This window comes from Colias philodice, chromosome 3, assembly GCF_061535455.1.
Source record: "Colias philodice isolate Cphi_HAF_F1 chromosome 3, ilColPhil1 Martin Lab GWU primary, whole genome shotgun sequence".
Taxonomy (NCBI): Eukaryota; Metazoa; Arthropoda; class Insecta; order Lepidoptera; family Pieridae; genus Colias; species Colias philodice.
In genome coordinates, this window is record NC_143088.1 from 8,320,555 (window position 1) to 8,338,640 (window position 18,086).

At 35.0% G+C, this 18,086-nt stretch overlaps 1 protein-coding gene across 2 annotated transcripts; it reads right to left on the bottom strand.

The window, feature by feature from the left end:
• Positions 1-3,047: 3,047 nt before the first annotated feature.
• On the bottom strand, positions 3,048-17,585 carry g (adaptor-related protein complex 3, delta 1 subunit-like garnet). Of its 2 annotated transcripts, none has more exons than XM_089714585.1 (19): positions 17,385-17,585; positions 17,182-17,277; positions 16,674-16,943; positions 16,093-16,222; positions 15,334-15,473; positions 14,627-14,700; positions 13,344-13,492; positions 12,915-13,060; positions 12,396-12,597; positions 11,630-11,801; positions 10,961-11,135; positions 10,172-10,359; positions 9,745-9,906; positions 9,060-9,201; positions 7,985-8,114; positions 6,625-6,747; positions 5,283-5,421; positions 3,592-3,971; positions 3,048-3,379 (listed from the first exon to the last, which is right to left on the bottom strand). In XM_089714585.1, exons 1-19 carry the CDS (start codon positions 17,478-17,480, stop codon positions 3,309-3,311), a joined length of 2,985 nt encoding a protein of 994 aa, XP_089570711.1. In that variant the 5' UTR covers positions 17,481-17,585; the 3' UTR covers positions 3,048-3,308. The 2 variants fall into 2 exon arrangements, with proteins under 2 accessions (XP_089570711.1, XP_089570710.1); XM_089714584.1 differs by having other exon boundaries at positions 5,283-5,424.
• Positions 17,586-18,086: the final 501 nt, after the last annotated feature.

Genomic DNA, 18,086 nt, shown 5'->3' on the forward strand with positions numbered 1-18,086 from the left:
AGTAAAAAATAATATTGGCTCAAACAATTTCCCCATACTACACATAAATCGATCAAAAAATATTTATTTCTTCCAAAAAACTTAAATGTGCAACTTGTGATCGGTACTGATAGATTGCTCTTAATTAGGTCTATAATTGGTAAAATAAACACATTCCTCCATGGAAGCCTTTAGAAGGAATCGATTGTCAAAATGTTATATTAGGGCAGTTTGAGTTACTGAACTTGATATTTTTATTTTTTTCTTCCAAAAAAACTCAAAAGTGCAACTTGTGACCGGTACAGATAGATTGCTCATAATTAGGTCTATCATTGATAAAAATACCAGATTCCACCGCGGAGGCGTTTACGGGTAATTGAATTTTATTAGGGTAGTTACGATACTTGAACTTTTTATTTTTTTTCTTCCAAAAAACTCAAAAGTGCAACTTGTGACCGGTACTATTAGATTGCTCTTAATTAGGTCTATAATTGGTAAAATAAACACATTCCTCCATGGAAGCCTTTAGGAGGAATCGATTGTCAAAATATTATATTAGGGTAGTTTGAGTTACTGAACTTGATCTTTTTATTTTTTTCTTCCAAAAAACTCAAAAGTGCAACTTGTGACCGGTACTGATAGATTGCTCTTTATTAGGTCTATAATTGGTAAAATAAACACATTGCTCCATGGAAGCCTTTAGGAGGAATCGATTGTCAAATATTATATTAGGGTAGTTTGAGTTACTGAACTTGAACTTTTTATTTTTTTTCTTCCAAAAAACTCAAAAGTGCAACTTGTGACCGGTACAGATAGATTGCTCATAATTAGGTCTATCATTGATAAAAATACTAGATTCCACCACGGAGGCGTTTACGGGGAATTGAATTTTATTAGGGTAGTTATGATACTTGAACTTTTTATTTTTTTTTCTTCCAAAAAACTCAAAAGTGCAACTTGTGACCGGTACAGATAGATTGCTCATAATTAAGTCTATCATTGATAAAAATACCAGATTCCACCATGGAGGCGTTTACGGGGAATTGAATTTTATTAGGACAGTTAGTTAAAAAGTTCAAGTATCGTAACTACCCTAATAAAATTCAATACCTCCTAAACGCCTCAATGGTGGAATCTGGTTTTTTTATCAATGATAGACCTAATTATGAGCAATCTATCGGTACCGGTCACAAGTTGCACTTTTGAGTTTTTTGAAAGAAAAAAAATAAAAAGTTCAAGTATCGTAACTACCCTAATAAAATTCAATTCCCCGTAAACGCCTCTGTGGTGGAATCTAGTATTTTTATCAATGATAGACCTAATTATGAGCAATCTATCTGTACCGGTCACAAGTTGCACTTTTGAGTTTTTTGGAAGAAAAAAATAAAAAGATCAAGTTCAGTAACTCAAACTGCCCTAATGTAATATTTTGACAATCGATTCCTCCTAAAGGCTTCCATGGAGGAATGTGTTTATTTTACCAATTATAGACCTAATTTAAGAGCAATCTATCAGTACCGGTCACAAGTTGCACATTTGAGTTTTTTGGAAGAAATAAATATTTTTTGATCGATTGATGTGTAGTATGGGGAAATTGTTTGAGCCAAAATCATTTTTTACTGTCTATAACTCAGAAACGGTAGGATATAGGAAAAAATGATGTAGCTACAACTTGTAGATAACTATATGGCCTTTCAACTTTTCCTTGAAAGTTTTTCTCTAACATGTACCGTTTTTGAGATTTAAGCGAAAAATGAAAAAATGGACTCATTTCCCCCCTCCCCCCACTCCGGGGCTCCTCCTAGTGTCCCGGGGTTTTAGTATGTTTATTACCTAGGGACTCTTGACATGTTTCCGAAGAAACATCTTACGTTACTAACTCACGCACTCTAGACCCCCCTTGGAGGGACTCATTCAATGGACTAACACGAGCTTCAAAATTATCTGGCATTTCCCTCAAGGTTCCCTGCAAACAAATAAAGTCGTCAAGTTTTTCAGGAAAAATCACTCGCGCTTCGCGCTCGTGATTTTTTAACCTTGACTAAAAACTTGACTCCTTCATTTGTTTGCAACGAACCTATCGGAAAATACCCGATAATTTTGAAGCTCTTGTGGTATTATAAGTGAAAATTATTCTTCTAATATGCCCATTTACACAAGGTTTGGTAGATTATTCTGCATTCACTTATGCATTACTATAACATATATTTTAAATGAACTTAGTAAAAACCTATTGCTTCATTTTGTATATAACTGTTTAGGTAGCAATTAAAATGATTAACACGAAATCGAGCGGAGGTGATGGCGGCGCGGGCGGCGGGAGTTGCTGCACGGCGCATGGGAGACGCAAAAGGAAGAATAAATAACGAATTAATAACTTTTACTGGACTTGAAAATAGAATAAAGGAAAAGAAACGAATTTATCGTAAAAGCTAAATCCAGTTGAACAAATTTTAGGGAATTGTCAATTGACGAATTTTGTAAATAATATTTTTGGAGTGTTGAATTTCGTTGAGTAAATGAAGCGAAACAGGGAATGGAAATTAAACTTATAATTTTTTGATTCCTATTAATCTTTCTGCTTGCACTATTATGATATTTTTTTCAGCTCAGATAATTTGTATTCAAAAATTATATATTTTGAGTCTTGTTTTTTATAATAAAATGTTTATTTCCATATCAGTTCTTTGTTTTATTTTCCGAATTCAATATTTTTGCGTTGTGTTATAATGGTTTATACGGTTCGGTTGTAACCACAATCCGTTCTATTACGATATAAATTCGTGATAACATAATTCACCAGGATCTTCTTATAGTGACGCAGTTAACGCTCAAGTACAGGCGTTAATTTAACCCATTGACCACCGAGCGCCCCGATCGGGGCGCGACACAATAGATTTTCTATTGTGTCTGTGATTCCGGGGACTGATGGCATATTTTAGAATATACGAGAGAAACGAAGTAATGACCTCATTTTATTTCATATTTAGCAAGAGTCATTTTATTAAATTTTTAAGGACGAGTTAATTTACATGTAACGTATTTGACATCAAAATGAAACAACAAGAGAACATGAAGAAATTAGCTTTATTTAAAAGTAAACGAATCGCTTTTAATAAATCTTATTAATCTTTCATAACTGTACATGATTATACATATAAGTCTAAACATTTATAGCAATATACGTTTAGTGGACTTCATTTCCTTTAAGATGAATTAAAATAATTCTTATAAAATATATGAAATTATACAACTAATTGTTCAAATAAACAATTGCACTGAGATAGCATGTGACATGGATTCAAAGGTACATTATATTATGCTAAGCACTATATAACTTCTTTACTGGGCGTAGAAATCCCCAACGCTTCCTCATATCCTAATTTTGTTTCGTGTTTATCTGGAACAAGAAAATTACGGTTACATTAATAAGTTTTATAGGTATGTTAAAAATAATCTAAGTAATTATTACCAGTTGCACTGAATAAAATAATTTGTAAGGTAGTAAAAGCTGTTATGTTGAAAATCGTTTTGATATTGTATACTACATGTACAGTAGACCATTTTAATACTGATTTTTTTAAGTGTTAAATTTGTTTAAAAAAAACTTACCTTTCTTAGATTTCTTTTTCTTTGAATCCTTGTCCTTCGCGTCTTTCTTAGACTTCTTATGTTTTTCAGTCTTATTTTTCACCTGTTTTTCCGGCTCTATGTCTCCGGCACCGCTATTGACGTCATTTGTGTCACTTAAATTACTATTTATAAGTAAATCCTCCGTTGCATTGTTTGTATTTAGTTCTGGAATAATTAGATTCTCCTCGTCATGTTTCGACGACTTAGACTTCTTCTTCTTGGTGGTTTTTTCGGTGGATTTTTTGTCGGAAGACTTCTTTTTCTTGTCTTTTTTCTTTAGATCGCTTTCCAGTAATTCGCCTCCTGGTTGCGGGTACTGCTTTACCCTGGTCACGAGCATTTCCTCCTCACGTAAAGGTCTGTAATCGAAGCAATTCGTTATAAATTTGTATACAGGAATAACTATTTGGTAATGTAAAAATGTTATCTTTAAGTACGCGTGTAACTAATGCGTCTCTGGCACCTCCCTGCGCGTGTGTACTGCGTACTTAACCGTGCATTTATTAATGGTCATAACTTATAGAAGTGTGTGTGTGTGTGTGTGTGGGCTCACACATCGAGCGTGTTATTGGTCCCTATTCACCCCTAGAGCGTAGTACGTATTCACTAGCGCAGTATGTGTACGTGAACACTGTTCACTACCTTATGTGTAATATGTTAATATGTTCACCATTAAAGTATGTATTCAGAATTCGTAGTGAATTCTGAATACAAGTGTAGGTGTATAGTATTTTTTTTATTATAGAGGGAAAAAATACTGTTAAGTATCTCAGGTCAAGATCTGCGACCTGGTATGTCGGTCTCGATTATGGTCTCATGGTCCATACCGACTAAAACAACCCTCTTTCTCCCGTCCATATCCCCGCGGGATGGCCGTTAGGCTTTACGCCTTTAGTACACCTACGCATTCGTATGCGGCAGCGAATCTCTGCGGAACTACTGCGTAGCGAAATATCTGCGGAACGTTAGTACACAGCAATGTTTTTGCAACTTTTTCGCAATGATATGCCATTGTAATTTTCTCCATGTTTGAAGTTTCCTCCATGCTACCTCTTTTTTGTACGTATTTTTATAATCTGCGTGTCCAATTGCGTATAATACGGGATAATCTCGATAAGAATGCAAAAATAATTCAGTATTTTCGGCATCTATGGCGCGAAAATCTGTCCTCACCGACAGATCGCGATCTGACGCTTTGCGATGCGAAACTTCACTAGCGGAACGTATGCGTCTGTGTAATGGCCATTTCACAGTTTCTTGCAAAACAATACTGATAAGGACGCAACTATTTCATCTATCTATGTGCTAGAGTGAGACATATCATATGCGAAAACCTGCCATACTACTGACAGATTTTGACGTGACAACGTCTTATAATTCGATAGAGCCGCCTGCACGCACGAAAAAACATGACTCATGCGGCGTTACCTCGCTGAGGCGTTCCATGTAAGGCTTGAAGTGCAAGCGAGAGCGCGGAACGAACGATAAAGAAGCACAATCGGACGTTGTCACGTTCAACTATCGTCAGTAAACCGACTTTACAGGCAACCAATTTTTTTTTTCGTTGTTTCGCTGTCGCACGCAAATACGTAGGTGTACTAAAGGCGTTATTGTGGTGTATAGTATATCGCTAGCTGTATGTATGTATGTATGTATGTGTGTGCACTCACCCGTCGAGGTCGAGGTCTAGCGCGCGGTGCGGGTCGTCGTGCGGCGGGGCCGGCTCGTCGTCCGACGGCGCCGCGCCCTCCGGCAGCTCGCCGCCCGTCTCCACCGCGGGGCGCCGCGTAGTGCGGGACTCTAAACCCTCTGCTAACATAATAATATATCATTAACTTTGTATTTAAAAGAGATACTTCGAAATCTCTCTTCCATATTCATGTTCTATTCAATAATATTACATAGATCATGTATATAGCGGAAGAAGGGCCCCAAGGCCATTTTTAAAAAGAGTGACGTCAGTGATGCTGACGTCACCATCATCAGAGCAGACGCTCATACTCGAAGTAAAACGCCTGTAGGTATTTTACTGCCCTTTTAATCCACGTGGTAATTATAGAGAGAGCTCCGAACGCTCCGACGGCCGGCGCGTGAATGTGTTCTGTTTTTGCGGGGGTCTTCACACACGCGGCCGTGCGTGGGGGATGCTGTTCAGGACGATTCGTCCTCTGCAGCAGGTTGCTCGCGCCGCCCGCTAATACGGGCGGGTTACTGGGAGGACGAATCGCCCTGTTTTGGTATTTGAGACACAGTTTGGGAGACTGTGCCTGACAGTTTGAACCTTTTGGATGTTTCCGAGGACTCAACCGACCTTGTGTTCTGTGCCGTCGGGCGCTCGTATTTAAAACAAACCTTGACTCACAAGAATTAGTTTGAGTGTTGCCACTCGAATTTTTGCAATGAATTTTTATAATTTTTAACAAACATTAATTATTTCGTTAATTTAATTATTTCATTACATTAATCAACGACTTATATAAAAAGAACAAAGTAAATTTTAGCTAGTTATAATTATTTAGTAGTTTGAGGGTAGTCGTATAACGTCGTTGCGCCGACATATTATATAGAAAGAGAGAAATTCTAAAGTATCTCTTTTACAGACAAAGCATACAATAATAAATAATAGAAATTTTAGATATAACATGAATATGAGGAAATTCTGAAGCATCTCTTTTGGGACAGACAAATAATATTATGCAAGAATATTAGATATCACTGGATATATGGAAAGAAATAAATTGTGAAACATTCGTCCGTATTATATTTAACTAAATGAATATTGTAAGCAAACTTATTTGAAACACTACGAACAAATTTAGTGTATTTTAAAACAGTTTAATGATCTAGTAGAATGCACCATTAAATTTTAAATCCCTTTAAAGTCATCGACATTTCATTGAAATAAAGTCCACAATGGAATAAATGTGATAACAGACGTGTAGAACACATCACAATAGTCACTCAAAACTAATTACTATTGATTTATTTATTTAAAAACAAAAAAAAACGCACCATCGCTATCAGATTCAGTGGAATGTCTTTCAGTCTTGCTCTTCCGTTTCTTCGACGGCCGCTTCTCTTTCTTCGCCTTTTTGGAGCTTTCTCTCGATATTAAGTACTTATCAGATCTCTTTGCTGAAAATAAATCCCCAAAAAATATCATCAATAGATCTCAATTAAATTACATTTCTTAAAACATAAGGATTTTTAAAGTTCAAAAAGAAAACGATAAGCTAGGTTTACTTTATAGAGCAGGCTCCAAGGAGATGTTCGTTTGCAAAAATAGCGGACCTAAATCTGACTTCTGATATATATTGTATAGGTCCCAGACATCCTATAGACAGATGTTGCCAACCAGTTTTGTGGTCCCCCTGCCCGCACCCCGGTAATTAAATATGGCATACAAAGAAAAAAATAAAAATTTCCAAAACATGCCGTGTGGGGTATCAAATGAAAGAGCTTATTGAGTAGATCACGAATATATAGCATACTATATACATTTCTTACACTTTCTCTAAGATTTTTTAGAAAATTTACGAAAATGGTCCATTTTTGAGTTAACTTTAAACCACTATAGATTGAAAACTCATGAATATATTTTTTAAATTATTATTTTAAATAATTAACAATAGTCCATTGTTTATGATTCAATAGTTCGTAATATAATATAAGTGAGCTATGTGGTGGATTTGATGAAAATAACTATATACTATATGAACTTGAAAATATACTCGCCATCTTTGAATGCTCCCCCCACTCCCCCATGCAACTATTTCACTGTACGAAATATTGAATCGGAAACAATGGACTATTGTTAATTATTTAAAATAATAATTTAAAAAATATATTCATGAGTTTTCAATCTATAGTGGTTTAAAGTTAACTCAAAAATGGACCATTTTCGTTAATTTTCTAAAAAATCTTAGAGAAAGTGTAAGAAATGTATATAGTATGCTATATATTCGTGATCTTCTCAATAAGTTCTTTCATTTGATACCCCACACGGCATGTTTTGGAAATTTTTATTTTTTTCTTTGTATGCCATATTTAATTACCGGGGTGCGGGCAGGGGGACCACAAAACTGGTTGGCAACATCTGTCTATAGGATGTCTGGGATCTATACAATATATATCAGAAGTCAGATTTAGGTCCGCGATTTTTGCTAACGAAACTCCACTGAGAGTCCGGTCTATTATGGCTATAATGTTTTAGTCGACCATTTTTTACCTTAAACACTGATTTACATATTTTTAAGATATTGACTTTTACACTGCATATTGATTTTGTGGTTCTTCTTTTCATTTTATATATCTACATATTTATATACTTGTGATCGCGTATACAACGATAAATAAATAAGACTACACTCACATTGTATTTGCAAGGGCACCTCCAGAGCAATCTCCGCGATGGGAATATCATCCTGCTGGTAGGAGCGCGGCGAGTCGTCTTTAAGATAATGCGGGTTGTTCGCTTGTTCTTGCTTGCGTGCCTCCCGAAGCTGCGCATTAATTTAATTTTTATAATGCTGAATTTTAATATGGAAAGGATTTTCTTTTAATTTTTATAGAAACTATCATATTCCCTACTGGCTGAAAATAATTCAATTTATCTCTTATTGTAATAGTTAATTACAGTTCTTATATTAGATTATTTAGATGCATGCATACACATTCAGTACCTCCGTGCAATCCTGACTTGTTTGACTAGGAAGGTTAATAATAATTAGCATAGGTGGAGTTGAATGAACGAACGTACGTGAGTACGCACAAGTGCGTGTGTTATGCGTATGCATACGTTAAAACGCGTAAGAGATTGCTAGTGTGTGCATGAGGAATTTATGCATATGAATGAGTGTGCGTGCGTGGTGTTTAGTGTGCGTGTCCTTCTTACGTGTATATGTGAATGTGCGGTGTATGCATATGGGAAGATAGCGTGTTTTGTGTATTTATGTAGATGCGCGCGCTAGTGCGTATTATGTGAGCGTGTCTGCGCGTGCGTGTGTAGTTTATGCGTGTTTGTGCACGTGCGTGTTGTCTATCTGTATGCGTGTATTGTATAAGGCAAATTGTATTATTCGCCGTTTAAAAACTTTCTTCGTCTTTTTGTGGATGCTTGGAAAAAATTCTCAGCATATTACAAATTAACAAACGTAAATGACGAATGATGATGACGAACTAATACAATTTGCCTGTGTGTATAGTGTATACCAAGAAGCTTATATCTAATAAACTGGAGATTTCAGTATGAACATTAACTTGTAACAAGAAAATATGACCTTGAATGACGCCTGTATGTTTTATCCCTTTCACGCCTAACTTGCCAAGTTGTGAAAGGGATAAAAAAACATACAGGCGTCATTCCATGTCATATTTTCTTGTTACAAGTTAATATTCATACTGAAATCTCCAGTGTATTAGATATAAGCTTCTTGGTGTATAGGTACCATAAGCAACTCGTCGGGCGTGAGGTGAGTGACGGGTCGCGCGTCGGGCTGCGGCGCGGCGAACAGCGCAGCGCCTTCGTCCTCCGAGCTCGAGCTCTCCGACGACCAGCGCGAGTGGGCCAGCCACTGATCGAGGTCCAGCCTGCGTATTGGGAAAAAAATAAATAATATGTAGGCAAAATAAGCAAATAAAAATAGAAAAAAAAACATAAAGCTATGCACAACTTCCAATTTCCACTAAAATGCCATCAATTCAGATCCACCCACAACATTCTGTATAAAACATAAGAGAGTGAAAGAGAAATAATGATCAGAAGTCAGTCTCGCATAAGACGTGCACCGCTGCACACGTTAACTAAGCCTTATAAAAAATTAATTATAACAAATACAGTTCATTAAAAGTTTTGTGTGGGCCTTTTATTTCACCAAAACCAGCGCCTGCTCACACATTGTATGCTTTGAAAAAGTGAAATCAAAGAACCAAAAAACTAAAACACATTCAAATTATCCGAAATAGAAAATGTTTAAATAGGACAAGCCGGAATTCACCAGCTTTTAAATAAAAAACGGAACATCATAATTAGTTCACCCCATCAAAAGATCTGAGACACAAAATAATACAGTTAAATTGAAAACCTCCGTTTTTATATTGAACTATTAGTTTTTACATATTTAGTTAACTCACTCGGCAGGCATGGGCACTTTCTTCTGCGCTTTGGGTGCGACAGGTTTGAGCTCGCCTTCGAACAAGCTCGCCAACTCCTCAATCATACCACCACTGAAGTTGCTCGATGCCTTCTCGCCGTTGAGTAATTCTTCAACAGTGGCCTCTTCATCCAATCCATTGCTGAAATATTATATGAATTTAGAACATTCATTGTAACCTTTTGATACAACAAATTCAGACAATATTAAAATATATAACTTTTTTTTAAGTGTATGGCACACACCAATATCGTGTACTTAACAGAATATCTTAATATTGTATTGTGGGGGCTTCTAAAAATAATAATTCACTACTACAAAATTAATAGGAATCGCAAATTCCTAATTTTTCACATTTTTTTGATCTCCCGGTCTATTTTTAATCCTTTTTTAAGAAAAACCCTCACCTCTCATGCTGCACGAGCGTGTTAGTAACAACTGCGTCCTTCACAGTGATATCGGGCAAGCAGCTATCCGGATCGATTCGCGCCAGTACTAGGGACAGTAATGCTGTCGCGTTGTGAGCCCGCTCCTGGACTTCCATGTCCTCGCTGCAGAGTAGCGGCTTGAGACCGGATAGCGTCTCTTGGATTATCTACAAACATAAATATTATATAAATTATAAAAAAAATACAGGTATAGACAGTCATTTGTACTTTATTTAAAAAAAATGTGTGCGTGTACTAGTGTACACACGTAAGAAGTGAAACTTCTTTATACTTAATCTTATTTTTCAAAAAATAATTTACTTTATGCAACTTGACAGAAATGCGAATCACGCGTGGTAGGGATAAGAACAAGATGGCGCGTAACGGAAAAATGTCACGCGTAACGAAAAAATGTTACACTAATTTTTTTTTCCAACCCCAATACCCCAACTTCAAAAATTGCGATTGAATTTTTGAATAACGTTTATGTGTCGAGCGTTCATGTCAGCGTTAGGGTTAGAGTATATTTCTTCTCTCTCTATTTTTGATAAGGCAAAACAAAATATTTTTTCCAATGTTCAATAATGTAACAACGCATATACACCACCATAATAATTATATTCACTCATCTATTGAAAATAATTTGTTTTAAGCAAATTTGACTCAAATAATAAATCAAGCTAAACCTTTGAAATCAAAACAGACAGCTACGGCAAAAATTAAAAAAAAAAATCAAATATTAGCATATAAAACCTCCACAATACTCACATTAACCGCCTCCTCCCGTCTCCCGCTCTGCTCGTACAGCAGCAGCAGCTTGGCCAGCAGCTTGAGCGCGGCGTGCACGCACACGGCCCGCGCGCGCATGCCGCCCGACCCGTGCGCGTGCGCACGTGCGCACACAAGCACCGCCGGGATCGACTCGCGCATCACTGACTCCTCCCTATATTGTAAATTTTACACAAATTATACATCTATTTAACAGTTTTTTAATACACAAAAAAAATAGGTTTGTTATTTGTTGTTTTTACCCAGAGACAAAAATATAATTAGAAATTGTTAACAAAGTGTTATCAATTATTATCAGTGTTATTAGTAATTGGATAATATGCATACTTACTTAGAAGCAACTAAAATGCAATATCTTAATCTTAATGTTTATCCTCAATGGACTCCTAAACCACTTAACCGATTATAATAAAATTCGCACATCATGTGTAGTTCGATCCAACTTGAGAGATAGGATAGTTTAAACATGTAGGTACCACGGGCGAAGCCGGGGCGGACCGCTAGTAAAATTAATGAAAAACAAGTTTATTAAAAATAACTTTACCCCCTACAACATCTGCAAACGTTTTTTGTACTGATGGCCTACCAAGAGGCCCACCATGGGAAAAACCATTATCAAGATATACTCGTATAACACGTCATACTCACGTGCAATACTCGGACAGCACGTACGCCGCCGCGTACAGCACCTCCCGCGAGGCGGCGCCGGGCGGCGCGGCGGCGGCGCGCGCGCACAGCGCGCTGCACTCGCGCGCCGCGAACTGCCGCACGTCCGCCACGCGCGCGCCCACCTCCGTCAGCTGCGCCGCTATCATGCACCCTGCAATGAAGATAAAAAATTGGTTGTCTGTAAAGTCGGTTTACTGACGATAGTTGAACGTGACAACGTCCGATTGTGCTTCTTTGTCGCTCGTTCCGCGTTCTCGCTTGCACTTCAAGCCTTACATGGAACGCCTCAGAGCGAGGTAACGCCGCATGAGTCATGTTTTTTCGTGCGTGCAACCGGCTCTATCGAATTATAAGACGTTGTCACGTCAAAGAATATATATATCAAATTTATTAAGATTCTGTTTGGTTTTTAATTAAAAAATAAATAAACAGTTATTACATAATACAAGAAAGTTTTTTTGAACCAGTAATCCTGAAGTGTATACGTAATGAAGAATCTTTTATCTCAATACCTAATTTATGTCTGGCAAGTTCACTATTTTTTTTTTTAATAATTGGATCAAACCTTTAATTTAAAGGAATGAGGCGACTCAACAACTTGATTTATAAATTATCTACTTGCCTGTTGTTTATCATTATTATTGGCGTATTAAATGTGCCCTATGTGGCACGAGTACATGCATATAGATTCAGAAAATTGATTATTTTTTTTGTATTTCTATTCATTGGGTATCTCCTAACTCACCATGCTTAGCGCTGGTCTCCATCTCGGTGAGCTCAGCGAGCACGGTGATGTACCACTCGAAGTCGACCACGTGCTGGTAGCTGTTCTGCGCGCAGATCTCGATCATGCGCGTGAGCAGCTCGTCCCGGTAGAGCGTGCCCTCCGCGCGCTCCATGTGCACCATCAGCTTCTTCACTATCTCCATCAAGTTCTTTTTCGATACCTACAACATTTTTATATGGTTAAATCATTGAGATAATTGAGATAATATTACTACTTATGGAGGAGACACCACGAACAAAATCTGTGCGCCATTTTTTTTTAATTATTATCTAGTATCTCAATGGGTTAAATTTATTTTTTGTGCGTATGTCATAATTACGAATGGAGAAAATGAACAGCTCAAAATTTTAAATAAAATATCTTTGTTCTACTTTGTTGATACCTACTTTATCATCAATAAATAATGTTTGAGGTAATACTGCAGACAAAGGTTCTTCCTTGGTTTTTGTAGGTATAAATTCCCAATTTATTACTTACCATGCCATATAGAAGTCCTAATGCTCTTAATCTTATGGATTCATCTTTGTCGTCGAGGCAAGCGAGAACTAGGTCCTTGTGTTGTTGTACAGACTTCGGGTGAGATTTGAGTATCCGCGACATGGCCAGTAGACCCAAATATTTTACTGCAATTTCAAACACAGTATTAAATTACAAGAAATATTGTCAACAATTTTATTAAAGCAATCATATTATAGGTAAGCCAAATTCAATCTGTACAACATATCCAGTTAAATCAACTCTAAAATCCAACCCACAGTGATTCCTTAATCCTTGTCCTCAAAACGTCAAGCATATCTTACCACCAGTGTCAATGTATAGTATAAAATCTAAATTACCACAACTATGCACTAAAACGAATGTGTTATATGTGTGTACATAATAATAAGTAAAGAGATAGTGACTCACAGTTCTGATCACTATCCTCTATGAGTATTCTTAGTTTCTGAACACAGAGTTGCACGGAGGCGGCGTGGCCCGGCATCCCGCTGCTGATGCTGATCAGCACAGCGATCACCGTGTTTATACACTCGTACAGCAACGACATCGCCGATGTACTACATTATAAAACACACTATTGACGTACACTCTTTATTAGGGCTCATTCACACAGACGTATCGTCATTTTGTTTGGTTCTTTTCTAAAAGCAACATAGATAAATCCACAAAAAGACGCTGTGGTTTTGTAACATCTGGTGTATTAAGAAACGCCAATTTCGGAGAAGTTATACAATCAATCTATTTTTGGATGATAAGTTTAAGTTTGAAATATTACTATTTGAAGAAAAAATGATCTCAATTGTATATACTGGACATAAACTAATGACGATTCGTCCAAGATGTGAATAGACTGAGACCTATCACTAATTCTTTTATAGATATCAACTAATTATAGTTACTAAAGGTTAATAATGTATGGTTTTAGAAAAAAGTGTGTCATTATGCATACTGTAACTTTTCTATTGAATTTTCTTACGATATTTCGAAATACCTAATCACGCATATCTAACTACATACATATATTTGACATTTACATAAAATACATTATAATTTTATATGAAATACATACATTGTTTTGAATATAATAGCTCTAACAATTAATGTGCTTATAATTATTTTAGCATGTACGAGTATTGTGTATATTTATTTGAATTTAAGCAATAATTGTAAATACTGAATCATAAAGGTATATCTACACTCTTATATCATTAATTAATAAAAAATTAAAAGTGTAAATATAGAGCTAAAAGCAAAATAACTTGCAAACAGTTTCGATTTGATATAATGTTATACATTTTATGATTCAGTTTATACTTTATTTATATTATTGATACATATGTGCCCATGTGACTTCCAATAACAACAAAAAAAATTTAATATTGCAAGTGCAAGTGCCAATTTGTTACTCTTGTCTCAATTAAATAAATTTTAATATACCTTTAGTTATATTTTACCATTACTGTACGTGTAGGTACTCAGTACTGCAGATATAAATGAATAGTGTTTAGTATAAACAAGACTATGATCCAAAAGCAGTAAATCACACAAACAAGAAAAAGCCGTGAAAGCATCCTAGTAGACTATTCCAGCGATACATAAAGCCTCCGAAATCTCTACTTCCCTTTACCCCATAGAGACCAAAATAACAAAATTCACAGATTACATCAAGGATCATCGCATTTCCGACTCACCTATGTATTAAATTAGTTAATGGTTCTATCAGTTTCTTGCCAAGTCGAGGCTCTAATGGGGTTAAGGCACCAAACTGGAACAAATACAATGTCACTACATAAGACTAGCTTATGAAAGAGCAACTGCACATTTTATGATGTCATATTCTGATGTTTTCTATCTGTATTATGTTTTGTTTCCCTCCCTTCGAGTGACTGCCAGCGAAAATAAAAAAATAATGTGTTACATGCCAATTTTATGTGATAATAATTTGCTTATCATTTCCACTTTGTTCCAAATGTACAGAATTTATGGAGTATTATTTAGTTTTTATTTTAAAACTGTAAAATTACAATGACTTGCTATATTATTTGCAAAATGTTTGAAGCAGGTCTGTAATGTGACATTCCCTTTGAGAAATATGTAAAATCAAGTGTGTGAGAGTGTGGATGATGCTAGCAAAAACTCGATTTGTAGGCTGCTAATTGTACCTGCAAATTAGGTCAATGAGGCTTTGAGTTATTTTTCTTCCAATATCTGGTTCATACTGTGTCATTAAACCAAACTGTGAAAAATTCACAAGTTAAGGAAATATTATTAATTATTAACAGTAACATAAAATACCTATAAAATAGAGTAAGAAATGTTTTCACAAAAACAAAGCCATATTTGTTAGCAATGTTCACCAGTCATGAAATTGTTATGTGATAATTTGATATGGACATACCAGTTTGATTATTTTTATCAACATCCAATTATTTGTAGATGTAGTCATAAGTTTAAAGAACACAGGAGCTAAGGATAAATAATTTTTTGGATTTTTTCTTGCTAATTCACACACTACATTGACTGCTGCTGACTGTACACCTGAAAAAAGAATTTGTTGAATGATGAAAAATTATATATTTATTATTAATAACATCTTTAAATGATGGGTCATCTAGTGTGGAATACAGTAGAACTCCAATTATCCGAACTCCGACTATCCGAATCGCCGATTATCCGAATCACAAAAAATTGTCCAAAAAAAGTCAAAGTGCGCTATTATTCTTCCCCCCGCGAAGCCAGTGTTTGCGCGTCCAAGTCTAGACTTGACTTGTTGTGCTTACACTGACTTGAGATGTTTAAAAAACAATGATTTTTATTTCTAAACTTGTACATAAGTAGGTACATTTTATTTATATATTTAAAACATGTGAAAATTTCATGTTTCTTTCATTTAGTTCAATAAAAATATAGTGCAATATCAAAACGTAGCTTTTATTCTCTCCAATTGCAAATTTAAAAAAAAAATCCGATTATCCGAATATTTGATTATCCGAATGGGTCCCGGTCCCCATTAATTCGGATAATTGGAGTTCTACTGTAACATTATTTTCCATTTTAAAATTGCTACTATCAAATTTCACATATACACATGAACAATATATAACATAAAATTTGTGAATACATAGAAATGCTTTAACACCTCTATACTATGACTCACCAGGGTCTGGATCTTCTAATTTCTCTTTTAGTTTAGGAAATGCTGGCCTCAGCGCATCTGGATATCTTAAAAATACCTTGTACATCATCAGAACTGCTTTCATTCTAAGGTATGGTTTTGTTGAACTCATCTGTAATATATTTTAATAAGGAATTTAAGTGCATATTTCTAACATTTTATAAGTTAATTAGGCATTTCATTGATTGCCATAGTCAAAGTAACATATTGATACCTCCTTAATATGTTGTGTTTTAAATTAATATTAATATTATAATATAATAGCTTTCTGCTTAGTCTCATCTGCTGCTTTTTTATATAATATTATGTAAATAAGTAGGACAAGGTGTACATTTTAAAGGTAGCAAAGAATTTCCATTCAAAGAAATAGTATCAAAACATCATTGAATATAACAATGTCTGATCTAAACAAACTATAATATATGATTGCTAGTTGGTCTCTTATTAGAAATTAAAACAAATTGGTATTGTTTTTCTCATTTTAAGTAGACAGAAATATAATTTATGCTTCACAGAAAAACACCTCAGAAAAGAAGAGATTGTAAACAACTTAAAAAACTTACCAATGTCATAATATCATTTGCTAAGTCCCTTGCCAAATCGTGTGATATAAAACAACTAAGTCCACTCAATGCAAGCCCAGCTTCATATTGATTCTGTGCGTTAAGATCTTTCCTTATCATATTAGTTGTTAACATAAGCAATTCTGAATCAGCATGGAATGATTGACTTGCGGCTAAGTATCCAATTCTTTTAAAAGTAAATTTATTTGAACTCATCACTTCTATTATGTTAAATATTGCCCAAGATATATCATATCCTAGCATTTGTAGCTGAAAAGAAATATTAATATATGTCATATAAATAAGAAAAAAATTATACATGTATCCTACATCTTTTTATCACATAATATTATACTGTACAAATAAATGAACACATTAATACATTAGCATAAATCACTCATTTATTGAAAATATTTGGCAACTGTTACATCATATAATATTTAATATGTATAAATTTTAATATACACCCACTATTCGATATAAGTAGTAGGTAGTAGGTAGTACTTACATATGTTAACTTAGCGACGGCATTAGCTTTCACCCCAATGTTATCTTGCCGCAATTCCACTTTGATTTCTTCCATACATTGTGCTATATATTTTGCCTAAAATCAAGCAAGCAGTAAATATAAGACTCTTGAAATATTTCACGCATTAAAATATAATCTATGAAAACAAGTAATACATCAAATTGCTGAAAACAAATAAATACCTCATTATCTTTGTTATTTCTTATCCCACGCACTAAATCGGTAAGATTTTTATCAAACATTCTCTCAAAGTTACCCTTAACCTTTTTTAAAGCCATGTTGATAATTTTCTTTTCTGATCATCACTTTTTATTCTTAAAATAAATAAAACGATTTCAGAATTGCATGAATTGTAGATGGTGTCAAAAAGAATAATTAGAATTGACAATCCGTCTGATCTTGCAATGTTGGCGTATAATGTTGCTATTTTTTCATAGTAGTTTTAATTAAGTTATAATATATTATTAAATACTTTATAAAATTCAGAACGCTAAAATTTATTAATTCACTGTGTTTATTCGTTAATTATGTAAAATAATCCGTAAATATATTCTAGTCAAGTATATTATGTTTATATAAATCCAGGCTATACCTTATTTATTTCTCTAAACCATTTCATACGGATTTTCGTTATAGAATTTTTAAAGTGAAACTTTTATTACATCGTCTCAAACTTTTTGGTCTGTGTAGCGCATGTCGCGTCTTGGTCGCGTGTATCGCGGCTGCCGAGTAGGTATATACCTACTCGGCAGCCGACCGTCACGCGACATGCGCTACCTGTGTGCGCTACACAAAGCAGTGTTCGGAACCGTTCGAACAGTTTCACTTTTACCGTGGTTTCATAAAACCACACAACATTTTTTTATTTTTTATTTATTTTCTCA